The 24,721-nt window shown below is 42.0% G+C and overlaps 1 protein-coding gene across 3 annotated transcripts; it reads right to left on the bottom strand.

Annotated features, from left to right (window-relative positions):
* Positions 1-10,789: 10,789 nt before the first annotated feature.
* LOC144536951 (CD276 antigen homolog) lies at positions 10,790-24,664 on the bottom strand. Of its 3 annotated transcripts, XM_078280311.1 has the most exons (10): positions 24,559-24,581; positions 19,619-19,684; positions 17,469-17,545; positions 16,398-16,751; positions 15,640-15,951; positions 14,629-14,748; positions 13,782-13,814; positions 13,118-13,156; positions 12,938-12,985; positions 10,790-12,808 (listed from the first exon to the last, which is right to left on the bottom strand). In XM_078280311.1, the coding sequence occupies exons 3-9, from the start codon at positions 17,533-17,535 to the stop codon at positions 12,939-12,941; spliced, it is 972 nt and encodes a 323-aa protein (XP_078136437.1). In that variant the 5' UTR covers positions 17,536-17,545; positions 19,619-19,684; positions 24,559-24,581; the 3' UTR covers positions 10,790-12,808; position 12,938. The 3 variants fall into 3 exon arrangements, with proteins under 3 accessions (XP_078136437.1, XP_078136447.1, XP_078136454.1); XM_078280321.1 differs by lacking the exon at positions 19,619-19,684 and having other exon boundaries at positions 24,559-24,664; XM_078280328.1 differs by lacking the exon at positions 13,782-13,814.
* Between the last annotated feature and the right edge of the window lie 57 nt (positions 24,665-24,721).

Below are 24,721 nucleotides of genomic sequence, written 5' to 3'. Positions count from 1 at the left end.
ACCTTCTCCGGGAACCATCACCTTATCGTGGTGGAGAGGTTTGTGTGTCCCTATGAACATGAGGGCTGTGTTGTCTGGAGCTTTGTGCTCCTGGTAGGGTCTCCCAAGGCAAAGTGGTCTCAGGTGAGGGGCCAGACAAAGAATGGTTCAAAAATCCTATGAAAAATCGAGGAAGGGATGAAGTGACCCTGCCCGGAGGAAGCCCGGGGCCCCCGTCTGGAGCCAGGCCCAGATGGAGGGCTCGTCAGCGAGCGCTCTGGTGGCCGGGTTTGCCACGGAGCCCGGTCGGGCACAGCCCGAAAAAGCTACGTGGCGGACATCCCTCCATCCCATGGGCCCACCACCTGTGGGAGGAACCGCTGTCGGGTGCGCTGCCACATGGGTGGCAGTGAAGGTCAGGGGCCTCGACGGACCAGACCCGGGCAGCAGAGGCTGGCTCTGGGGGACGTGGAATGTCACCTCTCTGTGGGGGGAAGGAGCCGAACTTGTGCGGGAGGTGGAGCGCTACCGGTTAGATCTGGTGGGGCTTACCTCTACGCACAGTCTTGGTTCTGGAACCATACTCCTGGATAGGGGTTGGACTCTTTTCTTCTCCGGAGTTGCCCAGGGTGTGAGGCGCCGGGCGGGTGTGGGGATACTCACAAGCCCCCCTGCTGAGCGCCGCTACGTTGGAGTTTAACCCGGTGGACGAGAGGGTCGCCTCCCCACGCCTGCGGGTTGTGGGGGGGGAAAAACTCTGACTGTTGTTTGTGCATATGCACCAAACAAGAGTTCAGAGTATTCGGCCTTCTTGGAGACCTTGAGTGGAGTCCTGCATGGGGCTCCAGTCGGGGACTCCATAGTTCTGCTGGGGGACTTCAACGCGCACGTGGGTAATGATGGAGACACATGGAGAGGCGTGATTGGGAGGAACGGCCTCCCTGATCTAAACCAGAGTGGTTGTTTGTTGTTGGACTTCTGTGCTAGTCATGGATTGTCTATAACGAACACCATGTTCGAACATAGGGATGCTCATAAGTGTACTTGGTACCAGAGCACCCTAGGCCAAAGGTCAATGATCGATTTTATAATCGTTTCATCTGATCTGAGGCCATATGTTTTGGACACTCGGGTGAAGAGAGGGGCGGAGCTGTCAACCGATCACCATCTGGTGGTGAGTTGGGTCAGGGGGTGGGGGAAGACTCTGGACAGACCTGGTAAGCCCAAACGGGTAGTGCGGGTAAATTGGGAACGTCTGGAGGAGGCCCCTGTCCGACAGACTTTCAACTCACACCTCCGGGCGGAGCTTTTCGTGCATCCCTGTGGAGGCTGGGGGCATTGAACCTGAGTGGACAATGTTCAAAGTTTCCATTGCTGAAGCTGCGGTGAGGAGCTGTGGTCTTAGGGTCTTAGGTGCCTCAAGGGGCGGTAACCCACGAACACCGTGGTGGACACCGGTGGTCAGGGAAGCCGTCCGACTGAAGAAGGAGTCTTTCCGGGATGTTATCCCAGACGACTCCGGAGGCAGTTGCAAGGTAACGAAGGGCCCGAAGGGCTGCAGCCTCTGCCGTGAAAGAGGCAAAGCAGCGTGTGTGGGAGAAGTTCGGAGAAGACATGGAGAAGGACTTTCGGTCGGCACCAAGGTACTTCTGGAAAACCGTTCGCCACCTCAGGAGGGGGGAAGCGGGGAACCATCCAAGCTGTGTACAGTAAGGATGGGACGCTGTTGACCTCAACTGAGGAGGTAATAGGGCGGTGGAAGGAGCACTTTGAGGAACTCCTAAATCCGACTAATACGCCCTCTATGGTAGAGGCAGAGCTGGAGGATGAGGGGGGATTGGCATCAATTTCCCTGGTGGAGGTTGCTGAGGTAGTTAAACAACTCCACAGTGGCAAAGCCCCAGGAATTGATGAGATCCGTCCCAGAAATGCTTAAAGCTCTGGGTGTGGAGGGGGTTGTCTTGGTTGACACGCCTCTTCAACATTGCGTGGAAGTCTGGGACGGTGCCTAAGGAGTGGCAGACCGGGGTGGTGGTTCCCCTTTTAAAAAAGGGGGGACCAGAGGGTGTGTGCCAATTACAGGGGTATCACACTTCTCAGCCTCCCGGTAAAGTCTACTCCAAGGTGCTGGAAAGGAGGGTTCGGGTCGATAGTCGAATCTCAGGTTGAAGAGGAACAATGCGGATTCCGTCCCTGGTCGTGGAACAACGGACCAGATCTTTACTCGCAAGGATCCTGGAGGGAGCCTGGGAGTATGCCCAACCAGTCTACATGTGTTTTGTGGATCTGGAGAAGGCGTATGACCGGGTGCCCCGGGAGATACTGTGGGAGGTGCTGCGGGAGTACAGGGTGAGGGGGTCCCTTCTCAGGGCCATCCAATCTCTGTACGACCAAAGCGAGAGCTGTGTCCGGGTTCTCGGCAGTAAGTCGGACTCGCTTTCAGGTGAGAGTTGGCCTCCGCCAGGGCTGCGCTTTGTCACCAATCCTGTTTGTAGTATTTATGGACAGGATATCGAGGCGTAGTCGGGGTGGAGAGGGGCTGCAGTTCGGTGGGCTGGGGATCTCATCGCTGCTTTTTTGCAGATGATGTGGTCCTGATGGCATCATCGGCCTGTGACCTTCAGCACTCACTGGATCGGTTCGCAGCCGAGTGTGAAGCGGCTGGGATGAGGATCAGCACCTCTAAATCGGAGGCCATGGTTCTCAGCAGGAAACCGATGGAGTGCCTTCTCCAGGTAGGGAATGAGTCCTTACCCCAAGTGAAGGAGTTCAAGTACCTTGGGGTCTTGTTCGCGAGTGAGGGGACAATGGAGCGGGAGATTGGTCGGAGAATCGGCACAGCAGGTGCGGTATTACATTCAATTTATCGCACCGTTAGACTGAAAAGAGAGCTGAGCCAGAAGGCAAAGCTCTCAATCTACCGGTCAGTTTTTGTTCCTACCCTCACCTATGGTCATGAAGGCTGGGTCATGACCGAAAGAACAAGATCCAGGGTACAAGCGGCCGAAATGGGTTTCCTCAGGAGGGTAGCTGGCGTCTCCCTTAGAGATAGGGTGAGAAGCTCAGTTATCCGTGAGGAGCTCGGGAGTAGAGCCGCTGCTCCTTTGCGCCGAAAGGAGCCAGTTGAGGTGGTTCGGGCATCTGGTAAGGATGCCCCCTGGGCGCCTCCCTAGGGAGGTGTTCCAGGCACGTCCCAGCTGGGAGGAGGCCTCGGGGGAGACCCAGGACTAGGTGGAGGGATTATATCTCTAACCTGGCCTGGGAACGCTCGGGATCCCCCAGTCGGAGCTGGTTAATGTGGCCCGGGAAAGGGAAGTTTGGGGTCCCCTGCTGGAGCTGCTACCCCCGCGACCCGACCCCCGGATAAGCGGATGAAGATGGATGGATGGATGGATGGATGTTTACGTTTAATTACTAATGTTAACTAGCATTTTAGTTAGCAATAATTAGCCTGTGTCCATGTTATCTCCTTACATATACCTACGCTCTCCGTCTCTGCAAGATTGGGAATGATTGAGATTTCTCTTGGCACAGCTACCAGAAGACTTACAACTTTGCTCACGTCACATTTACGTCGTCTCTCTCAGTTGGAGGCTGCGCAGTAACGCTCAGCGCTTACTGGAAAAATGCTTCTAATGGCCTTCACTGGTCTCCGTCCAGAGCAACGGGATCTGTTGGTCCATTCTTATGTACTGTCTATGTGAGCAATCCATGGATATATCGTTTTTTTGTTTTTACCTTACACATTTTATTTAGTTCTTGACACGGAAGTGACATCAGAAGAAAGGACACTGTCTCTAATTGGCTTACCCACTCCTCGTGCATAAACCTAACCAATCCAACCAACAAAGGTAACAAGTACTAGCCAATCAGACCGGAAAGGGAGGAACGCAGAAGGTTTGAATTGGAATTTGTTTGTCATCGCTGACAGAACCAAGGAGCTAAGCTTCGCCTCGGACCGCAACCCTCCTATGGCACCATTTTGATGCTACCAAGCCATCACCTCCCGTTAGCATTCCATTGACTGCCATTCATTTTGGCGCCACTTTGACAGCGAATAACTTTACATCTGAAGCATTTAAAGACTCTATTTGTCCATTGTTTATTTCTAACAATGTATAAAAGGCTCCATTACCTTGTACCTCACGTTATGGCTCCATAGCAGACATTTTTGTAAAAATAGGCTAACGATTGTGTCATAACCACGCGACTTACTGTTGCATAGTAGAGAAATTACCGTATAGTACAGGAGAAGCGCGCAGGCAGTTTCGTCTCACATTAGCTGACTCACATAAAGTGTAATTACTAGGGCTGTCAAAATAACGCGTTAATTTCGATAAATTAATCTGAGAAAAAAAAAAGAAGAGATTAACGCAGATTAATCCATTCCATATTGAAGTTTGACCCGGAGCTGTTCTAGCCACCATTCGACTGTAAAATGAAGGAGGGAGACGAGAATGTGCTGCCTGGATCATTAATTGGAACATTTACTTGTAAAAATCAGCTAACGTTAACCTACCGCTAGCTAGTAGCTGGATTAAACACGGTTACAATGCTGACAGCTAACGCTAAACGGTGTAAAGTTTGACTGTGTTTCACTGTAGAGGATTCAACACCGGTATGTAACAATCTGTAGCTGCCTTCGGAGAAACAACACAGATGGTGCGTTCAATGAAACTGGTAAACTACACTTCATTACCCACAATCCTGAACAATCCCACAATGATGCCTCTGATTGCTGGAACTCATGCTGGTGAGGAGGGGGGGGTGTCAGTACCAGTCAGTACCCGATCTCTGTTGTCTGCACGATCCGTCACGAGGATTTACGACACTGCACGAATCGCGATCTGTTCCACACTTCTGACGTTAGCCTCTGCCGGGAAGCTAACGTTAGTTTAGCTAACAGCTAATTCGGCTAACCGCTAGCTATAACGTTAACTCAAACTTAACACTGGGTAAAGCCGTCTACAGCTGACGTAACAGTCGTTATATATGTTAACGGTTATCTTCAGGTTTTATTTTGAGGGTCTTTTAAAGTTATTACATGCTGTCTCAGCTAGCGGTTAGCCGAATTAGCTGTTAGCTAAACTAACACAGCTTCCTTTATTCAGTGGTGCGTGGTGGTTTATGGGATGAGTAGTTCCTTCGCTCTGAGATGACGATATGTACACAGTCTTGTACCTTTTACTTTTTTGGTATTTTCTGTTCGTTTTTTTACTCGAAATGATACGTTGTATGCTTATGAGTCACGTACCACCTGGTTAGCCTAAGGCATGGTCTAAAACTCTTTATATACGGATTTTTCCAGACGTCAATGGGAGAAATTAATGGGAAATTTACTTCCGGAACCCAAGGTCTCTCGGAGGAGGGGCGGGACTGTTGAGCTCTATTGAGATGACTGGGATAATAACAGCTCTTAGGTGGATTGAAGAGGTTAAACCAGTGAGAGCTGTAATCTGTACAGATTCCATGGAAGCTATTCATAGCCTAGATACAGGTCACTCATCAAGGGAAGATTTGATTATTGAAATTAAACATTTACTATTGCATTTCAGGAACCTTGGAATCACTATTCAGTTTTGTTGGGTTCCAGCTCATATAGGTCTTTCAGGAAACGAAGAGGCTGATAAAATTGCGAAAAAGATGCTGAAAAACAAATGTATAGGAATTAATGTTCCACTGGGGAAGGGTGAAGCCAAATCCATAATTAAGTCTGAAAGTATGCAAAGATGGCAAACTGAATGGGAGGCAGAGTTTAATGCTAGACACTACCATAAATTACAGAAGACCGGGCAAAGGGTTACTTCGCTGAGTTTACACAGAAGGGAAGAAGTGGTCTATACCAGACTTAGATTAGGTCACACAGGACTGAATGCTACCTTACAAATAGTAGGTACTGGTACTGGTTTATGCATAGAATGCCAAGACAAAGAAGATGTAGAACATGTACTTTTTGACAGGGTATGACAAGGGAGAGACTTGAAGCTTTATTTATTTTTCTTCATAATACTGGTTTAATGAAAAGAATATAAGTTTGGTTATGGTATTTTATTTTATTTATTTATTTATTTTGTTTTGTTTGTTTGTTTGTTTTGAATTAATTCAAGCCTAGACTCTATGAAGTTCGTGGTATTACACACTCCTGTACAGTTGGTGGCGGTATAATACAAAAGTAGTAATCTGCCAACAAGAGGAAGAAGAACAATCAGAGGTAGTGGGTGATGTCAGCAAAGAATTTCTAATAAGGGCTGTGGTCCACCGGAAGAAGAGGGACTATGACTTCGCCCATAGACCATGGACCATGGATGTATTAAGAGAACGCCATGGACAGTAGACTTCGCCTCGAGAGCATGGATGTGCTCGAGAGTTTGTAGCCCGCCAACAAAACTAAGGAAGAAGAAGAAGAGTTCGCCATAATAATAATTTTAAAAAAAACAGAAGAAGAAGAGAACACACTTTGGAGAGCCAGAAGCTACTGGACCGACAGTTGATTTTAAAACATTCTTTTATTTCAACTTTTCCAAAATGGCATCAAAACCTAGCACAGAAGAAGCCTTTGCATTAATCCTGGAAAGTGACGATGATGGGGAATCAGGAGCAGAGAGTTTTCTCACGGATGAAGAGATGGCTTATCAAGAGGGTTTCGACCCAGCTGAGGATTTGTAAGTTATCTACATTTAGTTTCAATGTAACGTTACATGGATAGTTTTTTAAAGATGTGTAAACTTGGTGGTCATTTGGGCAGAAAGCGTTTATCAGAATCAACTTTAATGGACAAGTTTGTGTAACGTTAACACACACACGCACACGCACACACACACACACACACACACACACACACACACACACGCACACAAGCAATTTGACTCCGGGTTGTTGTTGTTGCTCTCAATGTAACGTTACATACACAGGACAGACATACAGCTCAAACAAACAATGCTTAAAGCTGAACAAAGATAAACATGAACATTGTATCAGTGTATCATGATATGCCAAACAATTATACATAGCAAAGGATTAAGCAACGTGCCTACAGCCGTACAAACCCAAGGTGCAGTGCGATCTTAGCCATTGTCTCCATACAGGGAGAGTGTTGAGTACAGTATAGTTTCAGTGTGGGGGTTGGGGGGGTATATTGAGCAATCTCAGCCATTGTCCTCATATACTGTGTGAGGTGTGAAACACAAAACACGTACTAGTATGATATATATGATCTGATATTACAAACCTTCAATCTTCCTAATGGTTTCATCTGTTTTTACAGTGATGATGAGCAACAGGAATCTGAAAAGCCTAGCACCTTGGCTGTAGGACAACATGCCAGCCCCCCTGCTTCTTCAGAAGGAAAGCAGCCACCCCAGAATGGGAAAGATTGTGGACATGTGCAGCCTAAAGCAGAACCATGTTCTCCACAACACCGTTGGATACCGGGACCCAGGTCCAGGCGTGCACAAGGTGTATCAAGAGACCAGTCCAGATCCAGATCTCCACTTCGGAGGCAGTCACAGTCACAGCCAGTACACTCAGTCACATCCTGGAAAACTGAGACAGACCCTGATGTATGTCCAGTGCCAAAAATGTTCATGCCAGCAAGACCCCCTGGACATCAACTGAACTCGGGCACCAAATACTCACCACTGGATCTTTTCAAACTGTTTTTTAGCAATAGCGCAGTTCAAACAATTTGTCAACACACAAATAAACAAGCTGCTAAAGACATTGCAAAAGGCAAAAGATATTCATGGACTGACATCAACTGCCAGGAGTTTTTCAAGTATGTGGGACTGAATTTCTTCTTTGCTTTGGTGAAACTTGACAATATCCAGGATTACTGGAAAAAGAGCACCATTTTCAGCGTGCCATTTCCAGCCAATGTGATGCCACGGGACAGGTACCGGATGATATCTTGGAACATCCACATGAGTGATCCTGAGAAAGATGTGGCGAATGACCAAAAGAAGGGGGCACCAGATTATGACCCCCTGTTTCAACTGAAACCCCTTCTGGACACCATCAAAACTGCTTGCAAAGCATTTTACCACCCCAGACGGAACCTTTCAATTGACAAGAGGATAGTGGCCCATAATGGAACGACACAATACATAAAAGCAAAAGCAAAGCCGACCAAATGGGGTTTTAAGCTCTTTGTGTTGGCTGACAGCAGCAATGGCTACACCTGGGACTTTGCTGTGTACACTGGGAAGTCACAGTTGGCCTCAGGCGTCGGCCTTGCATATGACTCTGTCATGTCCCTGATGAAGACGGCATACCTGGGCAGTGGCTTTCATCTATATGTGGATCATTTCTACACCAGTCCAAAACTCTTCAAGGAACTGTTGAGCCTGAATATTGGAGCATGTGGCACATACAGAGACACCAGAAGAGAATGCCCCCGCACAAACTCAAATGCTCTGAAGAAAAGCGATCCCAGAGGCTCCATCAGGTGGATCCGTGATGGCCCACTACTTTTTGTGAAGTGGATGGACACACGCGAGGTCTCTGTCTGCTCCACAATCCACGAGGCATTCTCTGGAAGCACCCTGCATAAGAGGATGAAAACTAAGGATGGCAGCTGGACCACCAAATCTATTCCATGCCCAACACCTGTTGTGGAATATAACCGGCACATGGGAGGTGTTTATTTGTCTAACCAGCTGATCCAGTGCTACTCTGTACATTACAAGAGCATGCGCTGGTACCGGACATTGTTCTTCCACTTCCTGGACATTGCAGCTACAAACAGCTTCCTACTACACAAGGAGCTCTGCAGAGAGAAGCAGGAGGAACCCATGACCCACAGAGCCTTTCTGCAGGAGCTGACAGCCCAGTTGTGCGGCGTCACAGTTGTGACCCCTCCAGCCCAGGCACACAGCGGCCACTTACCCGTGGCAATCTCAGAACAAACTGAATTAAGCAAAAGGGCCTCGTATGGGCGCAGGACCTGTGTACACTGCAGGAAGACCAAGCAGGTGAGGCAGTCTACCCCCTGGAAGTGCATGGAGTGTGATGTGGCCCTCTGCGTCATTGCAGACAGAAACTGCTTCCGGGACTGGCACAACTAACTTTTTAGGCGAATAGGGACTTGTCTGAAAGAATTGTAAAAAGCCTTTTGATCTGTGTTGGTTGCAGTGTTTATTACCCCTCTTCACTATTGTCCTGTGTCATTTGAATAAACACGTGAGATTCAATTACGTTGTTATTTTTCCTATTGAGCAGAGAGGAGAGCAGCCAGACTAACTGTCTTCACCAGGTTGACAGCAGACATTTTGTATTTGTACATCTTTTTATTTTTTATTTTTACCTCATCTTGCTTTATAGCATTGATACAGAGGTTGCAATCTTAATCATGTTTTACTTGTACAATGACAATAAAGATATTATATTGTTTTTACTGGACAAAATAGTTTTCTTGTACTGCGTGGTAAAAAAGAAGAAGCAAGCAGACGGTAAACTGCTTAGATAAACTGATACAGACAACACACGTTACTGCAGTTCGTGGAAACGTCAAAGCCACCAATGTCTCATCTAGATCAGCAACACACTTAGTAAGGAAAATACATTTTGCCATGCCTGGACACCAGGAATTCATCAGGCAGCTTGCTACTTTTGGAGCTCACAACTAGTGCTGGGTATCGTTGAAAAATTTTCAATACTGTTTCCTAAACTATACTTTTTTTTCAATACCAATTTTATAAAATCCATTTTAACAAAACTAAATTACAACATTAAGGCACAATTTTTCTTCAGCTACTACTATGTGATGAGCCCCGTGCATGCCTCTACTAGGGGTGTGAATCTTCACTGGTGTCACGATTCAATTTGATTACGATTATCCTGTCAACAATTCAATACGATTCAGTGTCACGATGCGTCACCTCAGATTTATTATATATTGCTACACATGGTTTTCATAAACAAATTCAGGCAGTCAGATGTATATGAACTCCCATTTTCATTGCATCTGCTCACTTCCTGAATGTAGCGGAGTCTGAACACAGCAGACCAAAGGCAAAAACAAAAAAAGCAGCCAATGGAAAATGAACAAGCAACACCCCTAGCCTCTACTTTGTGTTACGTTAGACAGCCAATCATACACATTAGATCTCGGTAGAAGCATGCTGCATACTGCTGACTGACTATGATGATTTTCTCCTTAGGTAATGAATGACAAGGCATTTTTTGATACTAAGGAGGAAATTCGGTCGGTGTCTTAAAAAATATTGAATTCGGTACCTAGCCCTACTTGCAACCATACCACAAGGCCTTGTTTAACAGGAGTTCACATGCTGTTATGTACATGTTGTAATGCTATTTGTCCAGTAGATGGAAGTATTAACATAAATTAAGGTTTTGCAAGCTCTAAATTCTGCAATATTCATCTTAAATCTGGTTAAAAATGATCTAAAATCATAATATATGATGTTTTTTATTGACTGATATAAAAACAGACAAGCTCAGTCTGGTACTGAATAGCAGAAATAGTCATAAGACCTTTGATCCAGAGTCAAAGGCTTAAAACAAGTCTGAAAGTGCAGGTTCAAAAGTATTACAGTAAGTCTTTCCTCACTGTTAATCAGTTTCACAGTATCTGACAAAAACTTGGTAACAATACACAACTTTCATAAAGAAGAAGAAAACTAGGAAAACCATCAAACACGTCTGGAAACACAGCAAACACAATAGAAATTATGTCATCATTGAGGTCAATGACCATTAAAGTGAAGTTGTTTTTTTATCTTATTTAGACATGTGCGCCACAAGTTCCTATTAACAAGAGTGTACAACAAAAATAACAAAATAATGAACACTGTTCTTTTTCAATTCAAAATGTGTTTTATTACATGTGGACCAATCACAGATCACTTTGAACAGAGTATGTTATTTATAAAAAGTAAGTCTATAATATACATGGCTGTAGTTCAGTGACATTCATTTTCATTTTTAAAAACATAATTCACAGAAACACACAGTTACAATTTTCACAGATTTATAAAAACAGTCTCAGTGCTCACATGCGCCTCTCAAGTTTTGTTTGAGGACGTTTGTGTGTTTTTTTTGTTTTCAATTTCCAAAATAAACTTCCAAATCAAAAACCTTATACGCTTAATGGCGTTGTTTTTCTCCATCCAGAAAGTCAATGAATAACGCTGATACCTTCGTGTGAGAGAACCAAGATTAATCATTTACTTTTGCTGATGTGTATGGCATGTTCCATTATCAAGCAGATTAGAATTCACGTCCCCTGTCCATTTCTATGAGAGCTTGTATCAGAGGCAGAGAAGGAAACCAAAAAACTGCCTGACATGGTGACTATCTGATTTGGCAATGAAGTTACATAAGGCTGCCAGAAGTTACATAAACACAGTTTCATTGAAGACAACACAAGAAGGAGAGGAACACAGGTGTATTTTTGGCTTTTATACAACGTGACAAGTGAAGATCATGTGATGCACAGAAGTGCAACCAGCATCTATCTCGTTAAATTTCTCAGTGGTTAGTATAAGGATATGAAATTTGCTGGGGGCTGAATGCTCTCAGACAGTGATCGGTAACACTAAAGTTAGAATCGTTGATATTATTTGTCTTAAAACAGGAAATAATAAGTGCTCTAAAACCATGAGAAACTTCTGAATAAGGACCCTTAAAAGGAAGAGGCTGGCAATAACCAACATTCATTTACTAACATACTGTTTATTGCCCTTGTAGCCACTCCAGTATAGCTTATTCCTCTGTGCCACAGACCTCAAGTGTGATCCAGGTCAACACCCTAGAAACTGGCACAGCCTACTGCTGCATTGATGAATTACCGCTAAACAAACAACACAATACAATGCACAAAACAATGTAATCATCATTCAGTGTCACCTGCTGAGTTGAGTCAACATATTCTGACATCTCAGTAATTTAGTGACTAGAAGATGGTCTAAATTTTGGCTCACTCCTTAAATATGTATATTTTGAGTCCATCCCACCTGGTGCCACAAATGCTTACTAGTATGGGACTGATAATAGCTCTAAAGAAATACACAAATTAGTCCTGAGAAATTAAAAGATAGCGCCCAGCTGTTTACGGAAATTGCTGAAGCTTTTAAAAAAATTAAACTGCATGTAATGCTTGGAACCCGTTTTAACAATTTACGTCATCAGTAGGAACAAATGGTCCTGGATCTGAGAGCCCCAGACGGTAGGAAAGACAAAAAGTCCTGAGATGGGCTAGCACATTGCTGCTTTTTGTCTTTTCATGGGATTAGTTGTCAGAAAAATATAGTATTATACTTGTCTTGTCTTTTGTTACATTTCCATGGAATACACATATAACTCCCTGCCCCTATCCTAATAATACGACTTTCTTTTTGCGCTTTCTTCAGAATTTTGACATAATACGACAAGAGGAAGTAAAAAGGAGGGCCATTCCTACCAAGCTACAAAATGCTACAGTTACTACATGGGCACAATTAAACAAAACATTTTCTCCAACAACCAAAACGTATCAAAGATCCGCTGCCCTCCTAAATTAACTAAGGTGCTTTTCGGTGATGTTACACATAACTCCCAATGTGGTTGTCAACGTTTAAAGGTCACACGGCCTGAACAGGACTCCCTCTTTCTTCAGATTTAGATCTGATTTAAGATCCTTTTTTTAGAAAGTTGAGGTGAATGAAGTGCTTACAGTTCCTCTGATTAATCACAGTAGTACAAGTTATTCCTGGTTATATACACAGTCGTTTGCAATAGGTAAAGTACAACGATAGAGTGGAGATTAGCAAACAGGTGTTAATTTCAAAGGTTGTCAGTACGTTGGCATGTGTCATGTGACATGCATTGTCTCCTGCAGCAAGAGAGAGAGAGAAAGAGAAAGAGAGAGAGAGAGCTTTTAACTATGCGATACTGTCTTGTACACTGCCACAAACCATAAAAAATGGAGGTGAAACTATTCTGCTTGTAGTACTATAATTACCTCAGGCCAGTCTGACTTGGCATGTTTTATCCCTCTCCTGAAGATCACCTGCAAAAAGTTATATCATATCAAAGACTGAATTACAGTACATCTTATAGAGTGATTGAAAACAGTAAAAAAAAAAAAAAAAGTTGTATTAGTTAGACACAGTGAGTCAAAATACTGTAATTTAGAACGTACCGTCATCGTAAGCGCGTGCAGTGAGCACACAATGGCCACCTGGAACAAATTTAAAGATTTTACTGTGGGTAACAATGGGTGGGTGTAACCATCATCATATTAAGCAGTTTAAGTTTGTGGCACGCAATGTGGTAACCAAGCCCAGTTTCCCACAAGTCATGGAAACATGCTAAACCTTTATCAGTGTAGTTAATACTGCCGTACTTCCCCTGTCGTCTTTGAAATGAGAGGAAAGCCAGGGAGCAGTTTAGATGTGTTGACACCCAGTTAGTGCAGGGAGAGTAAACTGTCTTGGTCATGTGCTCCAGCTGAGTTAACAAACAAAAACACATGTGGAGTACATGCTCCAACATGCTTGGACTGAGATCTTGGGTGAGTAAGTTTGGTTTCAAACTGTCTCAAAATATGCAGTCCTGGAGGCCACTGACTCAATTATTCATTAGTGAAAGAAAAAAAGTATTTAAAAAAGATCTTTACTTAGTTAGTAGTTTTAGCTAGCTAAACCGCTCATTAATCTGTCAGCAGGTCTGTGACAGATCTTTAGTGTTTCAGGCAGCTAAAACGAGCCAATAGAATCCACAGATAGAACCTTTATTTAAACCTCTATAGAGAGCCGAAGTTAGAACAAAAAGAGCAGCAATATTCTCTTCAAAGATGGACGTACCCATAAGGGGTGTTGTGGACTGTCTCCGCACCTCTGTTAAGAAAATGATGAATTAATGACAATTAGCTATATACTGGTGCTTCCGTCACCAATCTTTGGGAGACATTTTGTAGAACACTAACTAACAATGCAAAGTGTTTTCGCTCAACTGTTTTAGACAGATGATACTTAACATTCAACTTAACAATAAAAGAGTGTACTTTCCCAACCTGAATAACATGCTTACTTGCTAGGTGTTTTACAGGTTTTTCAACCTTTATTGTTTACAGAAAACCACTAATGCAATCCCACATAACATCTGAAAAAGTTAGTATTCAAATGTCACATTGAAAATAGAAATATTTTATTATTTCACGATCAAATATCATAGTAACAGTATTAGTTCTATAATTGTGTATCAGTATAACTGCAAGTAATTACTCACTGTTTAAACGAAGTATAAACAGGAGGAATGGTTACAGGAAGGAAACCCTCTTTCAGTGTTCATATGGGCCCCTGACTATTGTTTTAAGATGGACTCAATGTCTGAATTACTGAGATGTCTTCCATAATGTTACGCTATGTTACATACATTTGGTAGAAGCTTTGACTTACAATAAGTTCATCGGAACAAGAGCTAGATGTCATTAAATCTGAGTGCATTTGTTTTTTGGCTGTCTACGTGTGGTCTGAAGATTTGAATGTGACACAACCTTTTTTTTTCTAAGAGGAAACAGGAAATAATACATTAAACCAGCAATGTTTGTTCATGTTATTCTTCCTTGTACCTTTTTATGTACATTATGTTAAAACTCAAAAATTGTTAATTTAGACCAAAGGCCAAATGAGGGCCTGTGTAGGTACTCACGTTGAGATCGCTTTCTATAGATCAGCAGCGCCAACAGCAACCCTACGATCAGAGATCCGATAACCACCACAGGAGCGACTATTTTGGAGGCTGGACCCAAATCTTCCATCTTCTGTGACCCTGAATAAATCAAATTGGACAACAAAGATTGAATGCTCTAATACTTCAGGTCATGTAAAAAAGAGTAAAGATGTTAAGTGTTGTTGTTAAAATGAGGAATGCACGCACAGGTGGGAAGTTCCCCCCAACCTACAGGACATTCACTATCACTTTCACTCCCAGGAGGAGTGTGCAAAATTTGGGATTAAAAAAAATACCTTCAGCTGTATGTGGCAGCTGTAATAACTTACAGTACATAGCAGATCAGATAGTGTGGCTGTGAAGTTGCCAAGTGAACCAGTTGTCCCATCAATGAGAATGAATAGAACTGAACAAGAACTGTAGTTCCATGAACAAGTAACTGTGTGCTTGCTGACTGACTGCTGTGTCTTATCAGGCCTGGACCATCATGCATAGTTTTCTTTCTTTGTGAGGGACATTGTTTTGAAGATGTCTGGTCAGATTAAGAGACATGTTGCCGCCTAACTATTTAATGAACTGTGTTTTAAAAACAACTACAGCACAAATGATCTTTAGTTATGGATTAAAAAAAACATACTTGCGGATGAATATTAACAAGGTCTGTCTGACCTGCCAAGAGGTTTTCTTTTCATGACCAACACACTCCTTAATACTTGCCTGGGTCCAGACTGTTGAATCTGTCCGCTCCACCAAGTTGTGCCAACAAAAAACATGCGCTACAGTTGACTTGTGGTCTTAGCTCTTAGTTGCACAATACTAAACAAAGGTGTTTTTATGTTACTGTAGTGACATGCGTCGCTTTAAATTTCAGGTAAAGCATGACCTCACTTGTGACAGTAGCTGAAATTACTGCATGACATTTCATTGTGTGAAGCAGGATTGGGCCAATAAGCCTAAAAGGTGTAAAGCATGGTGCTCAACAACATGTACCTGGTGTGACGTCATGTTGTACTTCAAATGTGGCCTCTTCCTCTTTGTCTCCACTGGCATTGAACACTTTGCAGGTGTATTTGGTGAAAATGGATCCTTTCAGCAAAGATAGCTTGCTAGAGAGGTGAAACAGACCAATTTCTGTTGGCTTTGCCTCCATTTGAGAGCTTTTTGTCCACTCCATGTTGTTCTCATCAAACCAGCGAAGTTGACCTTTTGGGTAGCCACCATCAGAACTGCACATCAGGGTAACATCTGTATTAAGAGGTATTGTCTCAGGGTTGGAGTGGATAGTTGGTTTGTTGTATTTGGCTGCAAAGAGAAAACAGAAAGCAAACATGATCATTCAGTGGAACATTGCACCATGACGTCCATCAAATGATACCAATAAAATATCACAAAAGTGTTCAATCATTATATTTAAAAAGTACAATATAGTGCATTGTCCGGTAAGCATAGACTGTATGGTGGTCAACAAGACAAATAGACTACAACAGGTATTTCTGGATGGGATTATTTGTAACACTGAAACTGAAAGTATAAGGACAGAAAGGGAAATACCAATCTGCTAGGCCAGGAAAGTCCCCAGGATCTCTAAACAATCCCCCCCCCCCTTCAAGGCAACAATTTAATCTTTCAAGTCCATTTTCTCTTTGTAACTACAATGACTTTTGATTCATGACTCTAAATGGTCATCTCTCTGTGCCAAATAGTTGTCAAAAAGTTTCAGTGGTCAACCCATGACTGATGGCTCTCACCTGTGACCTTAAGGCTGGTGCTGCTGGAGCCGTCACCGCTGTTTGTTATCACCGAACATGTATAATCTCCCTCTTGCTCTACAGCAGTGTTGGTGATGAGCAGGGATACGTTCATGTTTCTCTCATTCCAGGATGGCTCAGCAAAAGAATAGCCTGGTTTGAGATTCATTTCCCCTCTGTTAAAAAGCAGTAAGGGGTTGTTCTTTACTTGCTTTTCGAGTCCCTCTTTCTTCCAAACGACCACCCGGATTTCTGGGTCTGCCACGTCTTGTGTGGTTTTGATAACACACTGCAGCAGTGACTGCTGGCCATACTGTCCCACGTTTTCAGCCTGGCATTCCACATTTACAAAAGCTGTTAAAGAAAACATGTTTTTAAAAAAAAAAAAAAAGGATACAATCTTACATCAGTAGCAAGCTAGCCTGGAATTGCCAGACAATTGCGTATTAGTGTGGAACCTCTCAGTTCATTCCCAAATTCACAAAGGGCATTATCAACAGTGCAGACCCAAATGCCTCTGTATGCAATTGAATAGACCTACAACCAATCAGAGCAATGAAACAATGTAGCTCTGAGCGACATATGCAAGTTGAGGCTGTGCTTGGTCCATTTTGAAGCAGGTAAAAAATGTGAAACATGATAAACATTCTCAAATTACAGCTAAGCAGTACACTAAAATGTTTTTGAAAACATTTTATGCGACAAATGGGCAATACAGTAACATAATCTTGATTCATCTTTGATCAAACCCGCCTAGCTTGGCAGTTTGATCTGAGTTTTGTGAGCCTGGTGTGTTGCGCTGGACGCAGTGTGCCAGTTATGTTTGGTAAGTACATTTGGTAAGCATGACGCTCCTCTGTCAGTAATCGTCTTAAACCTGCCCCATGTAAGATAAACAGTTGTTATTGGCCCGTCCAGGTTCTGGCCGGCTGGAAATCTGTCTGAACGTGACGGGGGACAGATGTATATGCCAGAGCAAATGAAACATGAGCTTGCAGATTCGTTTTGGTTTCCAGGCTAGCGGCAAGCAGCATTTCATACTGGAAATTGTCAGATTATAGGAGAATTTACCTGCTTGTGTATTTACTGTTCTGATGTAGATGGCAGTGAAAAAAAGGAGGATATCTATCGAGGCCATGTTATTTTACCTGAAACGACAAAACAAACATACAGTACACATGTTTTAACTCACCAACTAAAATGCAGGATGTAAAGAGCAGTCAATTATTATGCAATAGATCAGTGTGTTAGGGTCTGGTTGGTCTGGTTTACTGGATGTACATTGCTGGGAGTTTTGCACTTACAACTCTGCACAAGATTTCTCTTTTTCAGTTGAATTCACATTTTTGAACACACTGACACGCCTAACATCAATCCACACAGTAAAACCCTCTGAGGTCTAAGCCATATTCTCTAATCTTTAGTTCACCTGGTCTCCTTGTGCAATAATTTGCACAATCAGGTTATAGACATCATTTCTTTCAGGAGAACCTGGGCTATCAGGATATTCTCGTTGCAACGGAGCATTTCTCTGCTTCTAAACACAAAATAAAAGTTTCTACACTGTATTGATCTGGACATTAAATAAGACATATAAAGTATGTATTGTCCTGTCATGGGCGACAGCGTCGACAGAGGGTTAACCATAGTGGTGTAAACTCATTTTTGGTGCAATGAACAAAATAAAAAGGTAGATTAAATATGTTATCTGGTGTTTTGCAGGTTGTATTTTTTGTACATTTTCTTTTTTTCTAAAATTATTCTTAGAAATCCTTTTCTATAATAAATTCTTATCTCTGGCCACATCACCTTAAATCAAACCACCAAAGATGTATGATTCTGACATTAATCACATCAAAAGACTTAGACAGGTGCATAGTGCAGGCGTATTTTGCAACAATATTGTGCTGGTTGCACAAGATGAATTAAATTACCAGTGGATCTAGTGTGCTTTTACAATGTTGTGACAGGTGCTGGTAGGAAAACACAATAATTGCCTTTTTGTTTTGGCACACGATATTTTTTTCCCTGTGCAATTACAAATGCCTACTTGTTGTAGAAAGTATGATACAAGTAAAACAAAGAAGCTAAATATGGATAAAGAGGATACAGGTGTGTGTGCCTGGCGAGTGGCAGGCTTAGCCAAATGTTGTCAATCTTAGCAGCAAACTTAAAATGTGCTGCAAGATTGCCAGTGAAGATACCTCCTACTGTGGCGCGAAATATCAAACTAGCACAGGTTAGGAAATAACCTTGGTGACCCCCAGAAAAATGACACATTGATGAAGAACTCTGTGCGCCGCACTGCAAAGTTTCTAGGTAACTAGGGCTGGGTGATATGGAGAAAATCAAATATCACAATATTGTTGACCAAATACCTTGATGTCGATATGGCGACAATATTGTAGGATTGACAATTGGTGCTTTAACAAAATATTATTTACACAATGAGATTTTAGATAATCATCAGAAATGTCAATTTAATGACAAAGTGTGTAAAGGCAAATAATAGAACAGCTAGAACAGTCTGTTGAGTTCAGAAAATTACATCACTTGACTCTAATGCAGCCTTCAAAACCGGGAAAAGACCACACTTAATATATTACAAATTTATGATATCCAAAATCTAAGACGATATCTAGTCTCATATCATGATATCGATATAATATGATCAATATATTGCCCAGCCCTAATGATAACCTAGTTAGTTTGAAAGCACTCCTTTTAATTGGACCACCACCAATGCCCTGATTAGTGAATGCACAAAAAACTATTAGTAGCTCATCATCCAGCATCAAAATGACTTAGTCTGTTCTAAACCGAGGTGAAACTGTTTCTCTCAAAACATAAAAAGCTTTTAGAGTATTAAATGCACACTAGATCTTGCATGGATGAGAATCCAATTCTCAAACTGACACTTAAATTCCACCTTTTTAGACATAAATATAACTTTAAATAAGACGATTCTAGTTGTGTCACCAAGGAGTTCTATTTAAGCATGCACTAACACCAGTCAGGGTTTTAATCAGAGTTTGCTGAAGTACAGAAATTGTGCAGAGCTCACTCTGTTTAGCTTGTGCTGAGTGCTGAACATGTGTGGTCTCTTGTCCCATTTCCTTATACCCTCCAGCAATTAGAAAGCTTCTCCTAGTCTGATCTCTATGTCTAGGTCTCTGTTTTCACTTTTGTTCCTGTTTGTAACTTGATTTTGTCATGCTTACCGAGTGAAAACCACCTTTTACGCATGTGTCCTTTTGTTCAAGAGAAGGTCACCATGTCTCTCTCATCTGGCAGAAACAAAGCAGAGAAAAAAGGCAAACTGGGGTTGTGAAGCTACATGAAGTGTAAGTGTAATGAACTTGTTGTCCTTTTGGGTCAAAATTGAAAATTAACTTTCAACACCTTTTTTAATTCATTGTCAATAAACTTAATTTATATGACATTGTAACTCTTTTTTTGTTTAAAAAAAAAAAAGCAGGAATTATGAATTATTTAGACTAATAGTCATCGGAGGATGTTGAGTGGATCACAGACTGGTATATGTCAAAGTTTAGTCAGGATACTGTTTTGAAACCATTTAAACAATTATTTTTGGGCAATTTGGTTGAAAGAAACCCATATTTCTGATATAAAAAACTTTGAAAATGGGTCAAATTTGACCTGAGGAAAACACAAGGGTTAAGGCCTGTGCCTCGTGCTTGACCTAAGTGTTTACATCAGCATTAACTCATTTCATTTCTGCTTTTTTAACGACCACATTCTAACAGTACAGAACGGCTTACTTCTGTAAATTTTGTCCATTGTATTTGTATTAAATGAAGTAAAGATTATGCTCTGTGGAATCCAATGGCTCAAGATACAACCAATAATCCATAAAATATGTGTTTTCATAACCAGCCCTCAGCTGAACAGGTCATGTCAGTTCAGCCAAAAGTGACTGGACAGGAAGCAAGGTCTCCATAGAATACACTGTTCTCTGTGTGTTAATTTTTATAGGAAGAGATATATGAGTATTAGATGATCACAGCTACAAACTCCACATCATTTGCAATGTTTGTCCCATGAAGGCTTTGAATCTGTTTCAACTTGGATTTGAAATGATTCTGCCTCTGCAGCTGTGCTCTATTTGATTTCTGGTTGAACACTGAGGTCTTATAATGTTATTCACTGGCTAAATATTATCTTAAGCTTAGTGATTAGAGGTGCTGATTCAGACCTTTAAATGCATGGGAGAATTTATCTATTATAGTCACATAAAAAGGTGGACAAGTTTGCTTCTGCAATCTTGCTCTTTGTTTCTAGAAGTTTCTCATATTGTAACTGGCAGTCTAACATGAAGGTTACTTTAGAAACCTGTTTGATCCGCTGTCCACTAACTTTGAAAATGTTTTGTATTCACACTTGAAATGATAAACAAAGACTCTTACTGAAAGAGAAAGCTCACTCAGGAGATAGAGTTTTGCCATACCACTTCAAGAATGTAAAATGCCAAATATTATGCAATATCATCTTCACTTCAAAGAGCTGGGGAAGAAATATCTACGATGGGTCCAATGTTTTGATTTCCTGCCCTTTTAGAAAGTCAAGTGTTAGACTTGCGTATTGTTGCTCCCTTTTATCCGTGCAACCTCTGTACTACTGATGGTACTTATTGCCACAATGCACTGCCTTTTTGTGAATACTTTGCTTACTTTACTTTTTTTGATCCCACTCACATGTTTGATCTCCTACCTTTTGCCTGAACCTTGATTTTCGGTTCATGACACAGCATGAATTGCAGTCACATCTGTGTCTTGTTATGTCCTAAGCTGTATCATTTAGGTTCTTCAGCCACATAATCAAAACGAAAAACATGCTTTGGTATGCCATTTGAAATGGTCTCTATTACGCCAACACAAAAGGGCACGGACAGCCTCGTCCCTCAGCTATGTGGGTGCAATTGGGAATTCTTACATTACTTAACTGGATAAATAAGAAGTTCATACAAGCTACAGTCTGAACAATCAGTCACGAGTTGAAAGAAGCACAATACTAAAAGTAAAAGTATCTTTGTACAAAAGGGCTTTCAATAGGTTAATTGAGTCACTGCAGCTGTCTGGTGGCAGATGCCAGATGTCTGAATCTCTTGGACATGGTGGAGAAAAATCTGCACTGGCCACACAACCCCACCAGGGATAAATCCACATATTTCTCCTCTGACTGTAAAACACTGAACATATACTACACATCCTGCTAAAAGGTCCCATATTATGCTCATTTTCAGGTTCATACTTGTAATTTGGGTTTCTGCTAGAACATGATTACATGGTTTAACTTTGATTTTTCTCATATTGTCTGTCTAAATATAGGCTACCTGTATTTACCCTCTGTCTGAAAAAGCCCAGTCTGCCCTGATTGGTCAGCATTTCCGGCTTTCTCAGCGTCTCTGTCCCGCCATTGCAGCCGGGGCATGACTGTAATGGCACTGTAGTGGCACTTTCAACCTATATACAGTATATTTAGAAGAAAAAAAAGTGCTCAGAAGTTCAAACAAATCATGAAGTTGCTCTTTGGAAGTTGTTACCCAGCTCTATTTTTTTATGTATTAACCAATTCAATATGAAATAGCCATCCAAATAAAGGCTTTTTTTTTCACTTTTTGTAAGAAGAGTGCCTTGGACCTGTCTTTTTTCAAAACTATATATATATTATATGTGTCATCACAACCGTACAGAAGTCTGTACCGTTTCTGAATATGGGTGGTGTGCATTTCTCTGTGGATACTGTACTTTCACAGTATTTATTTAGCACCTCGACTTGCTTTATAATTAAAAAAAAGACATGGTAATCTCACTTTTTACAATATGGAATCTTTAAATGATAAGTAAGACTACAGGTCAATCCAACCCTGGAGTTATGGATACACACCGTCATGCTGGTCAGACCACAGCACATAATGGTTAACAATGGTAATATTGTTTTAAACTCAGTGATGGCCCAGGAAGCCAGGCCTGCCTGTATCCTTCCTGCCTGTGTGAACATCCTGACGGCTGCTTATCGGATTGGTGTGTATTAGCTGATAACCCCACCCACTTTTTGGACCCCTGAATCTAAAAGGGGAGGTGGTGGAGCAGGTAAAGGCCTTCAGGCAGAGGCGCGGGAAGATATTTTCGGCAGGGGGTGCTGGGGGGTATCCACGGTCTAAAAAATGTCTTTGTGGACCCGAAGCAGTGCAATGTGTGAAAGTCTACTCTGAGTGATAGTGCTACGGAGTCAGTTTTTCAGGCGGCGAAGAGCTAAGAAAGACCTTTCGGAGCCAGCAGTAGACACTGGTAAACAGAGGCACAAGTGGATCAGCTTTTTCACCTCGGTGAAGAACCCTCGTTTGTGGACGTAGAGCTGATACAAAGCGAGCAAGTTCTTTGACTGATAAATTAAATAATTTTAAAATGACTAAAAGTATCCCTCTCTTCATCCCACACATGACATACAAAATGTCGTGGAACAGAAACAACAACCAGAGATATTTATAAGCTTATCATTTTATTGTCATCGCAGTTTTAAAGCTTCGCCACCAGGGGGTGCTGCACTTTCCGCACCTATGCCTTTAGGAACATTTTAATAATCTTGTATTTTTCCAACAACCTCTTTTTTTTTTTTTGCTGAGGAGCGTTTTGAAGTCAGAAAATTTGTTTAGCAGAGTCGGTGGGCTGACTATCCCATGGTTTACTTCTGCCACATCATTAGTTATGGCAAACCAATGGTTTTCAAATAGACAATGATTTATGCAGTAGCCTATACAGCAAGTAGGCTACTATATTTTGTTGTTATCCTGTATTTTAGGAAAAACTGAGATTTCCTTAGCCCAAAGTGACTCAAGATATCTCTTGTTGAATTTGAATGTGTCATCTGCAACTTGTTACGCATGCTTCCATCCATATTTTACAGTCTCCTTCCTTGTTTTCAAATAAAAAAGCATATTCAAACAATGCAGCCATTTGGAAAAGAAATGATCAGATAGTGTGCTGTAGGCTATAAGAATATTTTAACATCTCATTCCAACGTTTCTGTTCCGCTTTTTATTGATCTATATTCTAAAAGAGGAAGCACTTTGAAAATGTCATACTGTATGCCACTTCAAGATTTCCTTTAGGTTTTAGGTGTCAAAACAACCATACAAGTAAGCTAGATGTCAAGATAAAACTGTAATCTTGAAGACTTCATTTAAAAAGCCTAAATCTGTTGGGGATTTTATTTGAGCCTACCCTGATGAAACTATTGCAATGTATTTACTTACAGTATTAGGCTACAGCTGGGTGTCTGGCGTGACATTGAAAAAGTCTTATAGCCTACAAAAAAATGGAACTATGCACACAATTCTGAAAACTTGTAACTCATGTATGAACAAGACTCCATAGAAAGATCATAGACACAGAATGATATCCATTATATGCTCCAGACAGACCAGACATAGGCATATGCTCCAGTCTGCCAAACTCACAAGCACAATTCACTCAAATATAAATTCTAAGTCAACCAGGACTGAAATCTTACGGATTGGAACTCTAAGTATAGGAAGTAGATCAACATTTATAGCGAGGCTGACCTCGTAAGTGCATGTGGATATAGACCATGAAGGATGTATAAGACGGAAAAGACCGAGTCGAGCCATTTTGTTGCATGGCAGATTTGCTTTTCTCCAGGATGGCGAAGGCACGGCCCAGCTTACTCTACCTCTGATTGACTTTTGCTTTCATTGGTTAGGCATGAGGAGTGAGACTGATTAGGGTAAAAATACGAGAGTAAGTCAATCAGAGGCAGAGCAGGGCTGAGTAGGGCGGGACAGGCCTTCGCTATCCTAGGAAACGCAAATTCGCTCCTCGCAGAATGACTTCAGAAAACAATTCAGCTATAATTAGATACATACTTCTACTGTCGTTTCAATAACCTAAAATACGGTAGGCCTACTTAACGGACATACCGTCATTCATTAATTTATAATAGCCTACATGTAGGTAGGTTTAGGTTATTATTATTAGGCTACAGTATGTCTTCTAATGTTACACTTATCTGTATAAGATTAGAAGACATACTCCTCACTACATTACTAACTTGTGTAATGTCGACACGTAGCCTTCCTATATGACATGCCACGCTGCCAATACAACAGTGTCAAACTCACCTTACACGCTCTTCGAGGCGCCGTCTCTTGGTGGTGGAATGATCGTTTAACTGACACAAGTCGACATGGACTGTTTTGTTATCCAGCCCCTTTCTTTCTTTCACTTTCAGTATGAGTAAAAGCAACGTCAGGACAAACATAACATTGTATTAAATGTCCCTGC

The sequence above is a fragment of the Sander vitreus genome, chromosome 2 (assembly GCF_031162955.1).
Source record: "Sander vitreus isolate 19-12246 chromosome 2, sanVit1, whole genome shotgun sequence".
NCBI classification, from domain to species: Eukaryota; Metazoa; Chordata; class Actinopteri; order Perciformes; family Percidae; genus Sander; species Sander vitreus.
The sequence above is the reverse complement of the archived record's forward strand: the minus strand, read 5'-3'. Positions and strand labels throughout refer to the sequence as shown.